Source organism: Cebus imitator, unplaced genomic scaffold, assembly GCF_001604975.1.
Source record: "Cebus imitator isolate Cc_AM_T3 unplaced genomic scaffold, Cebus_imitator-1.0 Scaffold656, whole genome shotgun sequence".
Lineage (NCBI taxonomy): Eukaryota > Metazoa > Chordata > Mammalia > Primates > Cebidae > Cebus > Cebus imitator.
Window position 1 is genome coordinate 591,602 of NW_016107971.1, and position 16,777 is coordinate 608,378.

At 45.2% G+C, this 16,777-nt stretch overlaps 1 protein-coding gene across 1 annotated transcript in view; it reads left to right on the forward strand.

The window, feature by feature from the left end:
- SORBS1 (sorbin and SH3 domain containing 1) overlaps positions 1–16,777 on the forward strand; it is a 253,216-nt gene that overhangs the window by 197,279 nt on the left and 39,160 nt on the right. The window contains exons 16-19 of the mRNA XM_037734708.1: positions 9,197–9,369; positions 9,875–11,353; positions 12,017–12,102; positions 15,594–15,761. Of these exons, the coding sequence (XP_037590636.1) occupies positions 9,197–9,369; positions 9,875–11,353; positions 12,017–12,102; positions 15,594–15,761 (1,906 nt within the window). The remainder of the gene's footprint in view (positions 1–9,196; positions 9,370–9,874; positions 11,354–12,016; positions 12,103–15,593; positions 15,762–16,777) is intronic.

Here is a 16,777-nt window from a genome sequence, read left to right on the forward strand (position 1 = left end):
AAAAAAAAAAAAAAGATGGAGGGAGGGATGAAGGGGTTGAGGGGAGGGTGGGGCCAAGAGGGACTAATTTACCCAATTCTCACAGAGAGATGGACATCTTGTTACCCTCCGTCAGTTCGTAGGACTCTGTCTGGATGATGCATGCACACCCCACTTCTTCCTGGGGTAACGACCAGCCTCTTCCCCCCACCAAACCATCCTGAATCCTATAGCAAATTGCCTTTCTCAGCACTTTGCCATGAAGCTGGTATCCCAGCTGAAAATGTTCAGTGCTACCCTCACCTCCTGTTCTATATGTGGTAAATAGCAAACATTTTAGCTCGTATAGTTAGGCCCTCATGGAGCCTTCCTTTACCCAGGCTCATGTTAGTACCTCAATGGCCCTTACTACTGTTGCTGTATGCCTGAGTTATACTCTTGTATTTTTATAATCGCTAGTGTATTATAAACTCCTCAAGGGCAAGGCCCAATCTTCACAGTGCCTGGCACACCCAATGAGTTTAGGAAAGGAGCTTGTTCTGGTAGGAGCCTTTCTTATTTTATCACCATCACATCTGTGTCTTGTTCTTTGAAATAGGACAATGAGGGGAAAACATACCTATTACCTATTCTACTAAGGTTGAGTACATCCACAATGAGCAGAGTTGCTGAGTGTATAAATTTTTTTGACAGATACTGTGGTCTCTGGGACATATCCTCCCTACATTGCTGGAGAATGTGCTTTACAAGAAGAGTTTCATTTGAAAGTCAGCAGGGATTTGGGTATTTTGGAGGAAAAGTTGAAACACTTTAATAACTTTAATCTTTTTAAGGTAGTGATCAAAAGCTCTAGATACATTATGTTAATTTTTTTCTATAAATAAAAGTGTTTCATGATTAATATGCCCAGGAGCATAAGAAGATATATTAAGACAGCAGCTAGAGGAGGACTGCCTTAGGGGACAGTTCCCACCTCGGAGAGGGACTGTGTGAAGTCTCTTGCCTTCACTGTGGGGTTGGTGATTAAGTCACTAATATGACAGGTGTCAGGGCTCAGGTGTAGCATCGGGACCCCTGCCCCCCACTCTGGCTTTGCAGCTCACTCCCTTTTAAAGAGCTTCCAGTTGAGCTGGGCCTTCAGCTCTAAAAATGACAGTAAGTCACAGGTCCTCTAGGTCCTAGAGATGTGTCTTCAGAGGTGAAGCCCACCAGATGACCCTAGGCAACCTGCAGATAAAGGGTGTTGTCAAGGCCACAGTACCTAGCAAACCCTCCTTGGTCTCCCAGGCCACCTGTTTATGCTCAGCTTGTCACTTTGGCAGCCCCAACTGCCCATGTGAACCCTGTTGCCTGCTCTCCTCTTTTACCTCCTCACCTCCATCCCCCTAAACTGCACAAGGCAGAAAGGGCTTCATGGGGTAGCTGGCCAAGTGAATTCCCTGGCTCTACTGGATCTAAGGCACTAAGCTCTGTACTCTAATAGGAATGTAGATATAGTCCCTTAATAGTTTGGGGACAAAACACACACACACACAACAAGTTTAGTAAATGAAAAGGCAAAGTGGCAAATGAATGAAGTAGACTGTGATGGTTACAAGTATTCAGGAGAAAAAGCAGCAACCACAGGCAGTCAGGATAAGGGAGCACAGGTATTGAATAGCGTCACTTTAACAATTTATCGGGCATATACTATGTGCCAGGCCCTGTGCTTAGTATTTTATCTACCTTACCTCATTTCACCCTCTGAACATTCCAAGATGGGGCACTTTTTTTTCCTTTTGAGACAGTTTTGCTCTTGTTGCCCAGGCTGGAGTGCAGTGGCTCAGTCTTGGCTCACTGTAACCTCTGCCTCGCAGGTTCAAGTATTCTCTTGCCTCACCCTCCCAAGTAGCTGGGATTACAGGCCTGCCACCACAACCAGCTAATTTTTGTATTTTTAGTAGAGACAGGGATTCGCCATATTGGCCAGGCTGGTCTCGAACTCCTGACCTCAGATGGTCTGCCCCCCGTGGCCTCCCAAACTGCTGGGATTACAGGTGTGAGCCACCACACCTGGCCAATCAGGCATAATTTTTAATCCCTGTTTTATAGATGAGAAAATAGGCACATCAAAGCAGTATAATGCCATAGTTCCACAGCAGGTACAGGGCAGAGCCGTATCCAGGTTAGGAACAGTGAAGCTCTAGGCCAAGGGACTGGGGTTGGCAGTAAACTCATCTGCAGCATACTGATTCAAAATTTGGTAATAAGTTAGCAGAAGATGTACCAAGGCTTAATGATTTTGAGCTCTTAAAAAACAATTTTTACCTGGCATGGTGTCTCACACCTGTAATCCCAGCACTTTGGGAGGCTGAGGTGGCGGATCACTTGAGGCCAGGAGTTCAAGACCAGTCTGGGCAACATGGCAAAACTTCCTCCTTACAAAAAATATTGTAAAAATTAGCTGGGCTTGGTGGCACAGGACTGTAGTTCCAGCTATTTGGGAGGCTGAGGTGGAAGATTGCTTTCCTGCATGCAGAGGTTGCAGTGAGTCAAGATCGCACCACTGCACTCTGTCTCAAACACACACACACACACACACACGCGCGCACGAAGAAACCCCCACAGTTTAAGCAACTATTTATGATATTGGGTTAGCAGGATTGGAGGGTACTAATGTAAGCTGATGAAAAGAGCAAATTCTTTTCACTCTGAATGTGCATGAAGATATTCAATCTGTTAATTTACCAAGAGTTCTTATTTATATCCCTGAAAATAGGTCTTCAAAGCCTCTGTTTTTCAGCTCCCATGAAATATTTGGCAGGAATAAATGAGGTTTTTCCTCCTGCTATTCTACCATTTGGGGATTCTTCAGTAATTGGGCTTGGTTTTCCCCCAGTTTATCCAAATGAGTAAGATTTTTAATATCTGGAATTGGAGAGGAACTAGTCTAAGTGGGGTGCCTGACACAAGGGAAAGCGTATTGTAAATGTTTGCTCCATGAATGGATGCATCGCTAGATCTTAATTAACTGAAATCCAACTTGGTTAGCACCGAGGCAGGCAACTGGTGAATTGACTCTGGCCCCTTTCACTGGTTGGCCAGTAATGATGTGTAGGCAGAAGCACTGGCAGGACTTGACCTTAACCCAAAGAATGAAGAAAGAGGAGTCACAGGTGGCCCAGGTTCACAATTTTGTGGCAACTGGAGAAGTGATGGCGTTGTTTTAAGCCCACTTTAATATCTTGGACAGACTTAACTTGAGAACTTTATTAACTAACACTGATTACATATTATAATAGTAAAAGAACTGGAAACAGAGAGGAAGGAATTCACCCATAGTCCCAATATCCTAATGCAACTGCAAGTCCTTGCCTTCAATATATATGTGTGTGTGTGTGTGTGTGTGTGTGTGTGTGTGTGTGTGTGTGTGTGTGTATGTATGTATATATTTATAGTTACCATCAGAGTGTGTGTCCAGTTTTACACTTTCTTTTCCTAGCATTTCAGATCTATAAATCAGTAGAGGGAACTACTTATTATTTTCATTTCAGTGTTGCCTAACCAAAGAGCTTTACTCAATTTGACCAGCAGGTGGCACTCGAGAACAAGCTGTTCTTCCCTGTATGGGGATGGCAGACTAGGGAACACTTTTTCCTTTTAATCTGATCTGGAAACAAAACACAGATCATAACCTGAAGAACTGTATGAAACAGTAAAGATTCGCCTGGACCTTACAAATGTGTCAGAAATCTGTATGCATGTAGGCATTTAATTTTATAGAATCTTTTATTCCACTAATATTTATTGACCAACCAACCATACAAGGCATCAGACATGCAAAGATTAAGAAGATAAACTTCCTGGCCTCAAGGGGTTCCAGGTGTAATAGGGGAGACCGGTTTGTAAATAACCAGAATCCAGTGAGGTGCATGCAATGATGGGGCCCAGGAGGGAGGAGTGAGCACCTATTGTTTTGTGGAGGAAGAAAGGTTAAGTTTTATAGAGGAGCTGCAAATAAAATGTGAATAACAATAACTTTATAAATATTTTTTTCATGCAGTACAAAAGGCTATAAAATGAAACTTTTAGAAGATTATCTAGACTCCCTCCTTCAAAGCTACAGTTAACAAGTTAGGTTTTTTCTTCTTCTTGAAATAACCAAATGATTTTGAATGGTGAATGTAAGCTTCATGAAGCTGGAACTTTTTGTCTGTTCTGTTGCCTGTTGAATCTCCACCTAGGAGAGTGACACTTAATAGATGCTCAGTAAATATTTGTTGATTGAATAAATGAGCAGTAGAATGACATGATATCTTTTCTAGACAGAGATGACTAGAGGGCGTCAGGGCTGGAAACTGGGGGAGCAATGTGTGTTTGTGGCACAGTTGTGGGTAAAGATGATAAGGCGGGAGGTGGACAGTGGTGACTGATTAGGCTTGAGGAGCAAGGACAGCGGGAAGGAGACCGATTTCCTAAGCTTTCTGGGTCGGGTGATAGGAGATGGTTTGGGACATGTTGAGTTTAAGATGCCCAAGGAACATCCAGGTGGATGTCTAGAAGGTGGTTGAATGTATGTGTCTGGAGCTCAAAAGAAAGGTCTGTGTACATAACAGATTTGCAGTGGATTTCTTGTACAATCTCCCCATGCCTATTAGTTTTGCAAATGAAAGAAATTGAGACCAAGAGAAACAGACTGTTGGCAAGTTTTTAAATGAGAGTGGGTTTGCCTCCACTGATCCACATTCCTTGCTGGAGTCAGGAAGGAATCCCAGTCTCCAGGACTCTGTCCACAGCCTCCAGAGCCTGCCCATTAGCACAATTGGCCCATCACTTGTCCAGTGCTAATGGGCCACAGTTGGCCCTAGGATGATTGCTCTGTTATCTCACTTTATTCTTCCAGTGAGTGTGTTTTTGTTGAATCCCCCCGAAATTCAGCAGCCAGCTCTGCATCTCAGCCAGAGGTTGAATTCTCTGTGCTAGCTCTTCCTGGCTTGCTCTTCCTGAACCAAAATCTGGCTTAATCAAGGCTGCTCAGAGCTGAGCTTCTGAACTTAATTGTTTTGTTAAGTATTCAGCTGCTTTTCCTGATTGGGCCTTTCTCAACCAGCTGAGGGGACAAGGCTCCTTTTATCCTCTCTGATATACTTGGACAGAGCAAGTACTCTGTGACCTTGGGCAAATGGCTTTGACACTCTGGTCCTCAGTTTCCCCTTTTGTACAGTGAAACAGATGTTCTCGCTTCAGCATTAGAACAGCTGATGGATATGATACACTTAAAAACATTGTTGTGGCTGTGCGCAGTGGCTCACGCCTGTAATGCCAACACTTTGAGAGGCCAAGGCAGGCAGATCACAAGGTCAGGAGTTCAAGACCATCCTGGCCAACATACTGAAACCCTATCTCTACCAAAAATACAAAAAATAGTAATAATAAAATTAAATTAAAAAGCCGGGCATGGCGGCAGGTGCCTGTAGTCTCAGCTATTTGGGAGGCAGAGGCAGAAGAATTACTTGAACCAAGGAGGCGGAGGTTGCAGTGAGCTGAGATTGTGACATAGCACTCCAGCCTGGGTGACACAGCATTGCTGTAGAGCTCTTAGGTGTTGTTTTTAAACAAGGAGTGCCTCGGTTTCAAAATGTTACACATCTGGAAAAAGCATGTTTTCTTAGCTTTAGTATCAGAAAAAAAAAAAACAATTGGCTGTGGCAAATCCATTCTGAGAGGTTTCCTGAGTGCCGGTTTATCATTCTGGTAGCAAGCCAGGAAAAATGGTGATAATGGGTGGAATAAAGCCAGAGAGTGAGGTGGCTGAGGTGTGGGGGTGGGATGAGATCTGACTGTTGGTGAGGTAGAGCAGAGGTGTGAGGTCAGGTAGCCAGTTATGGCTGAGAGGCATGATGGAAGAAAGTTATTAGGAACTCAGAAGATGGCTTAGAAGTTCTGGCCAGGCCAGGTACGGTGGCTCACTCGTGTAATCCCAGCACTTTGGGAGGCTGAGATGGGCGGATCACCTGAGGTTGGGAGATTGAGACCAGCCTGACCAACATGGTGAAACCCTGTCTCTACTAAAAATACAAAAATTAGGCAGGTGTGGTGGTGCACACCTGTAGTCCCAACTATTCAGGAGACTGAGGCAGGAGAATCACTTGAACCCAGGAGGCAGAGATTGCAGTGAGCCAAGATGGCGCCACTGCACTCCAGCCTGGACAACACAGTCAGACTCTTTCAAAAAAAAAGTGTTCTGGCCAAAGCTGAGGCAATTCAAAGTATCGCAGGGGTGGCGGAATGGAAGCTGCTGTCAGTCACTCTGTTAAAAGAAAAACTTTAGACAAATTAAATTTAGCAGATTTATTTAAGGCATAGAAGGATTCATGTTCAGGTAGCCCTCAGAGCCAAGAGCGGTTCAGAGAGCTTCACCCAGCAACATGGGTAGGCAGCATTTATAAACAGAAAAAGACAGTGAGTACAGCTACAACTTGATTGGTTATGCTCCATGGTTGCCTGTTTGGGCATTTATATAGACATGGGCTGATCAATTGGCAGCCTGGGATTAACTGAAGCTTGGCTGCTGTAATTGGCCGAGACTCAGCTATTTGTTACAAGAATATACTCTTAGATTGTAGTTTTTTTACATACTAAGTTAAGTTGCAGAAGAACAGGAATTTGAAGTATGGAGGCAGCCTCAAGCCCAGTTTAGTTTACTACTCTCCAAGTCTGAGGGAGGTGTGGTAGGCCCAGAGACCATACCTTCACAAAAGAGACCTCAGTCACCACCACATTGGTCAGCAACGATACAGAACATCTATACATGGATGTTTTTGCTGTTGGGGTTATACAAAAAAGAGGAAACATAACAGTAAACTGAAGGGCAAATCAGAAGATGCAAGCAAAGGAAAGAGAGTGGATAGTGAATAGGAAATTTGGAAAAGGGGCAGATTTATTTTTAATTAGGAAATTCAAAATTAAAGCCAGTTTAGATCAGCTCACATTTATTTAAATTGGCATATGGTGCCACAGCCTTGCAAGCTACCGTCAGGTTCTTCCATCTCCTATAAGTAAAGAGGAAAAGCATTTGATCCCCATACCTAGGCCAGAGTGAATGAAGGAGGGCCATGGGGGAGCTCTGACCCCCACCCCCGCGGTCCCCTGAAATAGGGTACATAAAGTCCTTAGCCCCAACTGGCACAGGTGAGGCTCAGTAAGTGGCAGCTCCTGTGAGGGGATTATGAGTGCCAGAAGCAATGGTATTGCTCAGGGGACTTTATTATTCTAAGGTGGAGATGCCATGGTATTCTGCCAGAGTCCCCACCTCTTTTCCATTTCTGACTCCTGGGTTCTGGTGCCATTTGTCTTAGGGGTGTATTCATGGTGAGTAATGCTCAGCAGCGGTGGCATATAGAGAGCTGGAGCATCTCTGAGTTCCCTCTGGTTCCTGTGGTGTGCAAGTCACTGCCTTCTCAGTTGCAGGGAAGTGTTCTATCTATTAATAAAACAGCCACTGAAGGTTGGGCACATTGGCTCATGCCTGTAACCCCAACACTGTTGGAGGGCAAGGTGGGAAGATCACTTGAGGCCAGGAGTTGAAGACCAGCCTGGGCAACATAGCAAGACCCTGTCTCTACAAAAAATAAATAAATAAACAGTAAACTGAAACAGGAGCTGAGAGAGAATACTAGAATACTATCTGTGTAGTGCTCAACAGCCTGGTTCAAGTTCCAACCCTGCCATTCTGCTAACCTGCCTGCTTTGACAAGTTACTGAATCTATTAGTGCTTCGTTTCCTCATCTGAAAAATAGCAGAAGTAGGATGGTTAGGATTGAAGCGAGAATGATCAATAGGCACAGTGCCTGCCACATAGGACGCCTCACCAAGAGGTGTGTAGAGTTGTTTTTGCTGTCATTATTGGTGACCATGGGGGCTCAGAGGCTGCAATTATGCACAGAAAGAAAGGCCAGCTTCCCAGAATATAAAAGCATTGCATTATTGATCATTGCTGGATGAGTAGAGGGAAATACAGCTGGACAGATGTGTGATCAAATAGTCATAGTTCATGTCCCCCGTAGAAGCCAGTTGGGGACAATATGGGTGTTCACTTTGTAATTCTTTAAGCTATTCTATTGTATTAGATGATATTCACAATGAAACAGAGGGATGAAGGAATTCCACCTACTAATGGGTCTTCAGAGCTGAAAAATCTATTTTGATACCAGTAAACTGAGTTTGGTAGGAATAAAAGCAGCCTGGCAGAAGCCTATGTGCTTCTGCAGGACAGGAGTCATTCACTTAACTGAGGGGTGTGTGTGTGTGTATGTGTGCACATGCATGTCTGTGCATGTATGTGTCTGTGTGTGTGTGTGTCTGTATGTGTGTCAATTACAGTATGTGAGTGGCAGGCATAGAAAAGTGGGATTAGGAGAAGGGAGGGACTCAGTGAGTAAGTACTCTTAATTTTTTTTTCTGTGCCTCACCTCATTCCAAAAGGAATCTGTGGTAACTTGCAGAAATACCTAGATTTTAATGAGATAAAAAATAAATGGAGGCTATGAATGAGCAATTGTTTATACTCATACTGTATGTCATAATGTTCTGAACACAAGCTTTGAAAGAAACAAGTGCAAATTTGGCTGTGATACTAAGAGCCCATAGAATCCCAGGTTCCAATTTCACTTGGTCACTGATTTTCCTGGAGACCCAAGACAGTTGGGCCTCCCCCTTTCATTGCTGATTTTAATATTCCAAAGTGCTTATGAAGAATAAGCCAGAAAAATAATCTAGGTAGTGGACTTGAAGTAGCTGACACTGGCTGGCTACATGACAGAGGCACCACCCATGTCCTTGACTGCACCGCCGTGCCTGTAGCCACTGGGTTCTGCTTCCCTCCTGCTGTGTGTAGTTCTCCTTCTGTCTCCCCCATCCTTCCTCCAACCCTTCTTCTCCTGGCAGCATTCGATAGAATTTTTCTTTTAAAGCCCAAATGCAGCCATCTCAATTAGAGAACTTTGCTGTTTGAGCAAGATTCCTGAGCATTCAGGGCTCCATGGGCCTAGCTGTAGAAATGTGTTTTTAAATAAGAGCACTCTTTAGAAAGGACAGTGCTTGATTAGGATGCCAGGAGGTATATTTCTTGTCCTCAGCAGGTAATGTGCTATTTGAAAAATGTCAAAAGTGCTAACTCCTATTCTTATCTTCGTTTTTTCCCTTTTCTCTCTTTCTTTCAAAACTACCTGTTCATAGCATATATTCTTCCAACTTCCATGCAGTGAAGAGGGAATCAGATGGGGCTCCCGGGGATCTCACTAGCTTGGAGAATGAGAGACAAATTTACAAAAGTGTCTTGGAAGGTGGCGACATCCCTCTTCAGGGCCTGAGTGGGCTCAAGCGACCATCCAGCTCAGCTTCCACAAAAGGTAATAAACTGGGAGAAGCCTGCAGGCCTTCGTCTCCCATCCACCTCCATCCACTGAGCGTCAGCTGTGGTGAACCTCCAGCAATGGGGATGAGTCCCACCTCGTTCAGACCCACATTCAGGCCTTGGAGCCCTCGTAAATTCCCTTCCCTATTTTCTTACCGGCCATTTTTCTTTCTGGTTTTAATAGTTTCCCTTTCTTTGACCTCCCCCCCCCCACCAACCTTGCTCTCCTTGAAGATGTCTCTCTCTCTCTCTCATCCTAATTACCTTTTCTTAGAAATTAGCTGAGCTTTAGCCATTCCTAACTCTAGCAGAGTAGCCATTTTTTTGTTGTTGCATCCTTGCACCTGCTTTGCAGCACAGATTATTTTGCTTCCAAACATCGACTGGGAATTTTTTAAAAGCCCTTATGACCAATGAGCATGTTACCTCTCCTTTTTCTTTTTAGCAGCTTTCAGCTTTAACCTAATGGGTCTATTTATTTTATTCTGCATGCTTACCAGTGGATCGTAAAGGTGGGAATGCTCACATGATTTCTTCATCTTCAGTCCATAGCCGAACGTTTAACACTAGCAATGCGTTAGGCCCTGTGTGTAAGCAAAAGAAGCCCCTGTCAGCTGCGAAAGCCTGCATTTCGGAAATCCTTCCTTCCAAATTCAAACCCAGGCTCTCTGCTCCCAGCGCTCTTTTGCAGGAACAGAAGAGTATCCTCTTGCCCTCAGAGAAGGCTCAAAGCTGTGAGAACCTTTGTGTTTCCGGTTCTTTGAATGATTCCAAAAGAGACCTCCCCCTCCAAGTGGGAGGGAGCATCGAGAACCTGCTCATGCGCTCCCGACGGGATTATGACAGCAAGTCGAGCAGCACCATGAGCCTCCAAGAGTACGGCACCAGCGGCAGGAGGCCCTGCCCTCTCTCAAGAAAGGCTGGGATGCAGTTCACCATGCTCTACCGGGACATGCACCAGATCAACCGAGCCGGCCTCTTCCTGGGCTCCGTCTCCTCCTCCTCGAGTGTGCGGGATCTCGCCTCCCACTTTGAAAAGAGTGGCCTGGCATTGTCCAGGGGTGAGCTGGGCCCCAGCCAGGAGGGCTCAGAACACATCCCCAAGCACACCGTCTCTTCCCGCATCACGGCTTTTGAGCAGTTAATTCAGCGGTCCCGTTCCATGCCGTCCCTGGACCTGTCCGGCAGGCTGAGCAAGTCTCCCACACCCGTGCTGTCCCGGGGAAGCCTGACTTCAGCCCGCTCGGCCGAGTCCCTCCTTGAGTCAACCAAGCTTCGTCCCAAGGAGATGGATGGGATGAACTCCATTGGGGTCTATGCCTCCCCAACATGTAGCAATATGGCGCACCATGCCTTGGGCTTCAGGGGCCTTGTGCCTTCTGAGCCCCTCTCCACCTGCTCTGATGACCTGGACCGCTGTTCAAATATCTCCACTGACAGCAGAGAAGGCAGTGGCGGCAGCGTTCATGGAGATTTCCCCAAACATCGCCTCAATAAGTGCAAGGGCACCTGCCCGGCCTCATACACCCGCTTCACCACCATCCGGAAGCATGAGCAGCAGCAGACCTCTAGACAGCCCGAGTGGCGCCTGGATTCCAGAGGGGACAAGAGCACCCTCCTCAGGAACATCTACCTAATGAGCCCCCTTCCTTTCCGGCTGAAAAAGCCCCTCCAGCACCACGCCAGACAACCTTCCCCCGGTGACTCCTCAGGCCTGCTGGTGGGCCAGAAGCCAGACCTACCCAGTCAGCCCCATCAGGACCAGCCCCCTTCTGGGGGGAAGCCCGTGGTTCCCACACGCCTGTCTTCCCGACACACCATGGCCAGGCTTAGCCGCAGCTCAGAGCCCTCTCAGGAGAGACCCGCGGCCCTGGAGGACTACCCAAGGGTCATTAATAATGGAAACTCCGTGCCATACTCAGACCACAGGCTGGACAGGAACAACAACCCTCAAAGTGAACTGGCACCGTCCCGCGGAGGTGGCATTTTGTGTGTTTGCCTAGTCTCACCTCCCCGTCCTCCACTTTGCTTGCATTACCCTTCCTCCTCTGTGCCCTTGGTGCTCATTTTCTGGTCTGTCCTTTGTTTTCTGTTTGTTTTGCTTGGCAATTAATCATGGCTCGTAGTGGCTGCACTTCTTTAAAAACAAAACCCCCATGTCATTTAGACTAACCACCAAACCGTGTTTCGAAAGAAAAATTGGCCGTTTAGCTCAACTGAGAAATGTGTTCATTTGAGCTCTCGAACCCCTTGCTGTTTGCACCAGTTCCCAACGTAACCCATGGTTTTTTGAGAGGCAGCCTCTCTCAGTGGCCCTATGTGTGTGTGTGTGACTTGTCCCTATAAGGTCCTGCACGCCTCTTTGTAGGGACACTTTACAAAGAAAGTCCTCTCATTTTGCTCACCTTTTGCCTTCTGAGTAGTAGTTCTCTTTGCATTAAACTAGTTCACAAATAAATCCAAAAAGTGGGGCAGGGGGTGGAATTTGTTTTTTTTTTATTCATCAGAATTTGATCATTGATCATTAATCAACAATGTCTATAAAATTTTGATGTTTATAATAGATGAAAGGTGAACTCTCTTCCCAAGTTGGTTTCCAGCTAAATCTTTGCCTGTTTTAACTCTACTTTGTTGTTTTAAAGATTCGGAATCGCCAAGACATTTTATACCAACTGATTACTTGGAATCCACAGAAGAATTTATTCGAAGACGTCATGATGATAAGGAGGTAAATCCCATCTTTTAAATTTCTTAGCTTTTGCTTGGAAAAACATATGAAGAAAGTAAAGACTCTAGACATCTGTCAGAGAGGTGACATGGTCTAGCAATTGGTAGCAAAAATTGAGGCTTTCACAAATGATTTTTTTATATGACCTAGGCTCAGTCACTCCCCTTTTAGTTAACTTTTCCAAAAAGTAGACCTGATTTCCCCACAGGCACTAGGTTATAAATGCCAGTTCCAGCCAGCACTGCTGCATGGGAGATACAGAAAGAGGTTGTCCACTGCTGCACTTAATGCCTTGTAAGCTAGACACCAGAGTTTGCTCTTTCATCCCCCTCAGCCCCACCCTTGGTAGTCTCCAAGGAAATCCACCCACATTATTTCTCCAATACTGCCCACCCCTCTGTCGGCAGAAAGCTTTTTTCAAATTGAGAAGGATGCAATAGGAGAAAGAGGAAAATGAAAAATAGTAGTGACCTTGATACATTTTATAAAACAATTTAAGGAAGTTGCCTATAACCCTGTTGCCTTCAACTCAGAAGAAGGCAGATACACCAAGAAATGCTGGCAAACCTACAAGAACTTCAAAATGTGGATATTTTCTTGTAACTACTGAAATGCCTGTCCTGACATGGGGTGACTGGCAGGGCCTGGGAAAGAGTCCCTTTTCTTGGGGATTTGGGAAGAGGTAGTTCTTTGCATCAGCCAAATGGGGAAAAATCACAAGCTTCTGCTGGAATAAATCGTTGTCATGATGTATGCTTTCTGGGCTTCACATCCCCAAGAAAAAGAGTCCTATAGATTAAACAAGCTCCAATGCCCATATTCCTGAAATGAATTAAGAGATGGAAAACTCACCTTGACCTGGTAGCAGTAGGGGAGGGTGTGCATGTGTGCACCATTCTGTCCCGTTCATGTTCAAGTCTGAAGCCCTTTTTCTCTATTGTTTTGTCTTGTTGAGTAGTTCCAGAGTTTAGGTGGGGTTTCCTGAAGGATTTAGGGTAAGGCTGACTTGGGGACGAGTGGGATGATGATAATTATTGCCTCCAGATGGTGAAACAAAAGACGAAAATGAAACCACCATGGCCAGGCGTGGTGGCTCACGCCTGTAATGCCAGCACTTTGGGAGGCCGAGGTGGGCAGATCATGAGGTCAGGAGTTTGAGACCAGCCTGCCCAACATAGTGAAACCCCATCTCTACTAAAAATACAAAAAATTAGTCGAGCGGGATGGCGGGTGCCTGTAATTCTAGCTACTCAGGAGGCTGAGGCAGATGAATTGCATGAACCCAGGAGGTGGAGGTTGCAGTGAGCCAAGGTCACGCCACTGCACTCCAACCCCAGGGAACAGTGCAAGACTCCATCTCAAAACAAAAAGAAAGAAAGAAACCACCATACCTTTCCCCATCTCTGGGTACAATTGAATAGTATTCAGTAAGAAACTTGCACCTATCCATGGAAAGAAACAAGAGGAAGCATTTGATATACAGTATTATTTGTAGTAACTTACTCATGATGAGTGTCCATCAGGCCACAGAGCAGATTCATTTCTATAGCTCTTTGTTAACTATTTCCTGCCACAAGATACAAGATTCCCAAGGCTTGGGCTGCTATGATGAAGGAAGATGTAATTCCATTTTAGTAATTTAAACCCTAGTCTCTGACCTAGGAGATTTTATGTGACAATCCTTGCCTATCACATGGGTGGTGTAGTTTATCTGGTGTTTAGAAATTGATATATTAGAAGTTACATAAGAAGGTTAGCTGTTGTCTCCTGAATAACATTGGCTCATAGATCCTTAAAAGTTTTGTGTCTTTATCCATGGTTTTTGACTTATATGGTTAAACTACAGGGTCGAGGGACTTACTAAGGTCAGATTCAATTACTAGATTGGGAGCTTTGCCCCATTTGATGTCCACTTCCATTGATTATGTTTAACTCCAGCCAGAACACAAGGGATTGAGTAAGAACTGTGGCAGTCTCAAGCATCACTCCATTCCCATGGCTACAGAAACAGCTCACACTTCCCAGCTCATGGGGTGTCAGTCAGGCCCTTCCCATTACAAATGCTTTATCACTAACATGGATAATAACAGAATTTCAGAAAATGAGAACATATCAGTCTTGGCAGGGACATTAGTGGTCATGTAGCCAAGCCCTTGTTTAGTCCAGGCAAGGACACAACAAGGTGGTAGCTTCCCCAGGGCTGCATAGTAAGTTAACCTGTACCCATAGCAGAGCTAGAAACTAGGGCTCCAGATGCCTGGCCAGTACTCTTTCCTTGGCACTGGGCTTTGCAAAGGACTTTCTCATGTCTTTTCTCATTTAATCTTTACAATTTACTTGAGTACTGGAACTCCCACAGCCATTTGATGAGTTGTCACTTTGTTATTTGTAGACCCTGGAGAAAAATTGGGCCCAGCATCCTTTGGGGATGCATGTCATGAGGCATGTAATTGCCTGCTGGAATTATCCAGTGCTAAGAATGATCAGTTCTAATTCATGCTTTCCTACAAGGAAAGTTAATCCCAGGAAAGTAAGATTGTTATGTATCAGAAAACACATAAAAATTCTATTCCATGGGGTCATTTTAATAGGCATTCAGGACATTTGGTAAAAAGCAACATTGTTTGATTTTTCAGAGAAGCCTTTAAAAATAGAAGTAGATTGCTTTTTCCTTACTCTAGGAGATAATATTTCTTCTAACCCCAGGTACCATTATTCTTAGGGTTTTTTAATCTTTATATTCTCTGTCATTCCCTTTAACTTAGCTTCATTTCAGATCATTCAGTAAGAAAGCAACGGATGCTCTCTGTCAGCCACATAATTAGCCTTTGGTGCATATCCTAAGGCCTTCTAAAAATTGTGCCTAGGGGAAGAGTTGGCTGGCCTAGAAGGGGCATCGTCTTCCAAAATGAGCTGCTCCACTCTGTCAAGAGCATATTGGAGTAATAGGCGCAGGAAGCGCAAAAATGACCTGGTGCCATAGACTTCACTAGCAAAAGCCTATAGCAGGTTTAATAGGCCTGAGATGGGCAGGAGGAATTGGCCAGCCTTGGTCCTGCGAGGGGCAATATGCTGTGGGAATATATCCCTGCCTAAACAGGGTAGAGATGGTACTTCCAGCCTCCCGCTGTCAGCCCAGCATGCTTGGGAATGCCCTGGATGTGCTCCTGGGCTCACCTGACCTTTGCTCCCAGGAGCAGGTGGCTTTGGGCTGAGCTGGGGGTAGATAGTTTGCTGGAGAGTGTAATCATGCAGAATCATCCTTCCCCCATCCCGGCTTTCCCAGTGAAGAGCTGCCTCCTTTCCGCAGTGCACGGAGGGTGGTTACGATGGGAGCGTAGTAGTTGTGGCTTTGAAGCCCCTCTGACAGCTGACTGTTAACGCCTCTGCCCTGTTCACCCAGCACCTTCTTCCCTAATGACTTTTGTTGGTAGTTTTCTAATATGCTGGACCAGATGATTCACTGCCCATTTTATGCAATTTTATGGCAGAAACTTTTAGCGGACCAGAGACGACTTAAGCGCGAGCAAGAAGAGGCTGATATTGCAGCTCGACGCCACACGGGCGTCATTCCGACGCACCATCAGTTTATCACTAATGAGCGCTTTGGGGACCTCCTCAATATAGACGATACCGCAAAAAGGAAATCTGGGTCAGAGGTCTGTTTTGGTCACCTCAATCTGCTGCTTGACCCAAAGCAATATTTGCCTATTTGCCTCCCCTCAGCATTGCCCTCTGTAGGCCAATGTAGTTCCCCAAACAGCATCTGTCATCCTGGCTTCCCTTAGGCTTGCTTTGGCTTCTTGTGGCTGGTAAATAGACATGACCCCATTATGTCCTGTGCTCTGTATGTTCAAGCATGCCTGGCTGGGGGACTGGGGTCTGCTGGCACACACCCCTACTGCATGCCTTAGAGCATCGGCTGCCTTCATGAGTCCAGCCCTCCATATCCTGCATTTTATCATGCTACTGTGTTGCCTGCGTGTTCTGTTGAGAAACCTCATACCTGAGTCCATATGCATTGGTAGCTGTGATATGGGCAGCTACACAATTCTTCTTTGAAGAGATGGTTAATGAAACTTTACAAAAGTTAGCTTAACAATACTTTATGCCATTTACAAAGGTCTCCAAATTTTGTGACATTCATATTGAACTAGAGAACAATACTGCTGCTCACATGTAGGTGGATGAATTGTGTGTTCAGTAGTGCTGCCGTAGTGTGCCTCACTGAAGAATTTTGAAGCCCAAAGACTTTCTCAGTTAGGAGAAACTCACAGAGGGTAAGAGAGTTCTCCAAGGGACGTTTCATTCGTTCTTTTAGTTTTGACATTTCCCCGCCTAGATTGTGAAAGCTTAATATTACAAAGGAAAAAGAAGAACAGATTTTGAAGTGATTTTTATCCAGGTCTTGGCCTCCTGCACAAAGGTCAACATGTCATAATTCTCATGCTAGCCAAATGCTGCATCTTGTGTAAGAGTTCATGCTTTGCCATGTAACCCTTAAGTAACCCCACTGAAGTTGATCTCTTTTAGGAAAAACGTGTGAGTCTGGGATTTAGGGTGGGAGGTAGGGGAATGGGGGAGTAACACCCAAAGTATGTACTGTTTTATAACCTTTCAATACAGCAGATTAATATTTATGTTTCTATCTTTTGAGTAACAGGAGCACCACTGG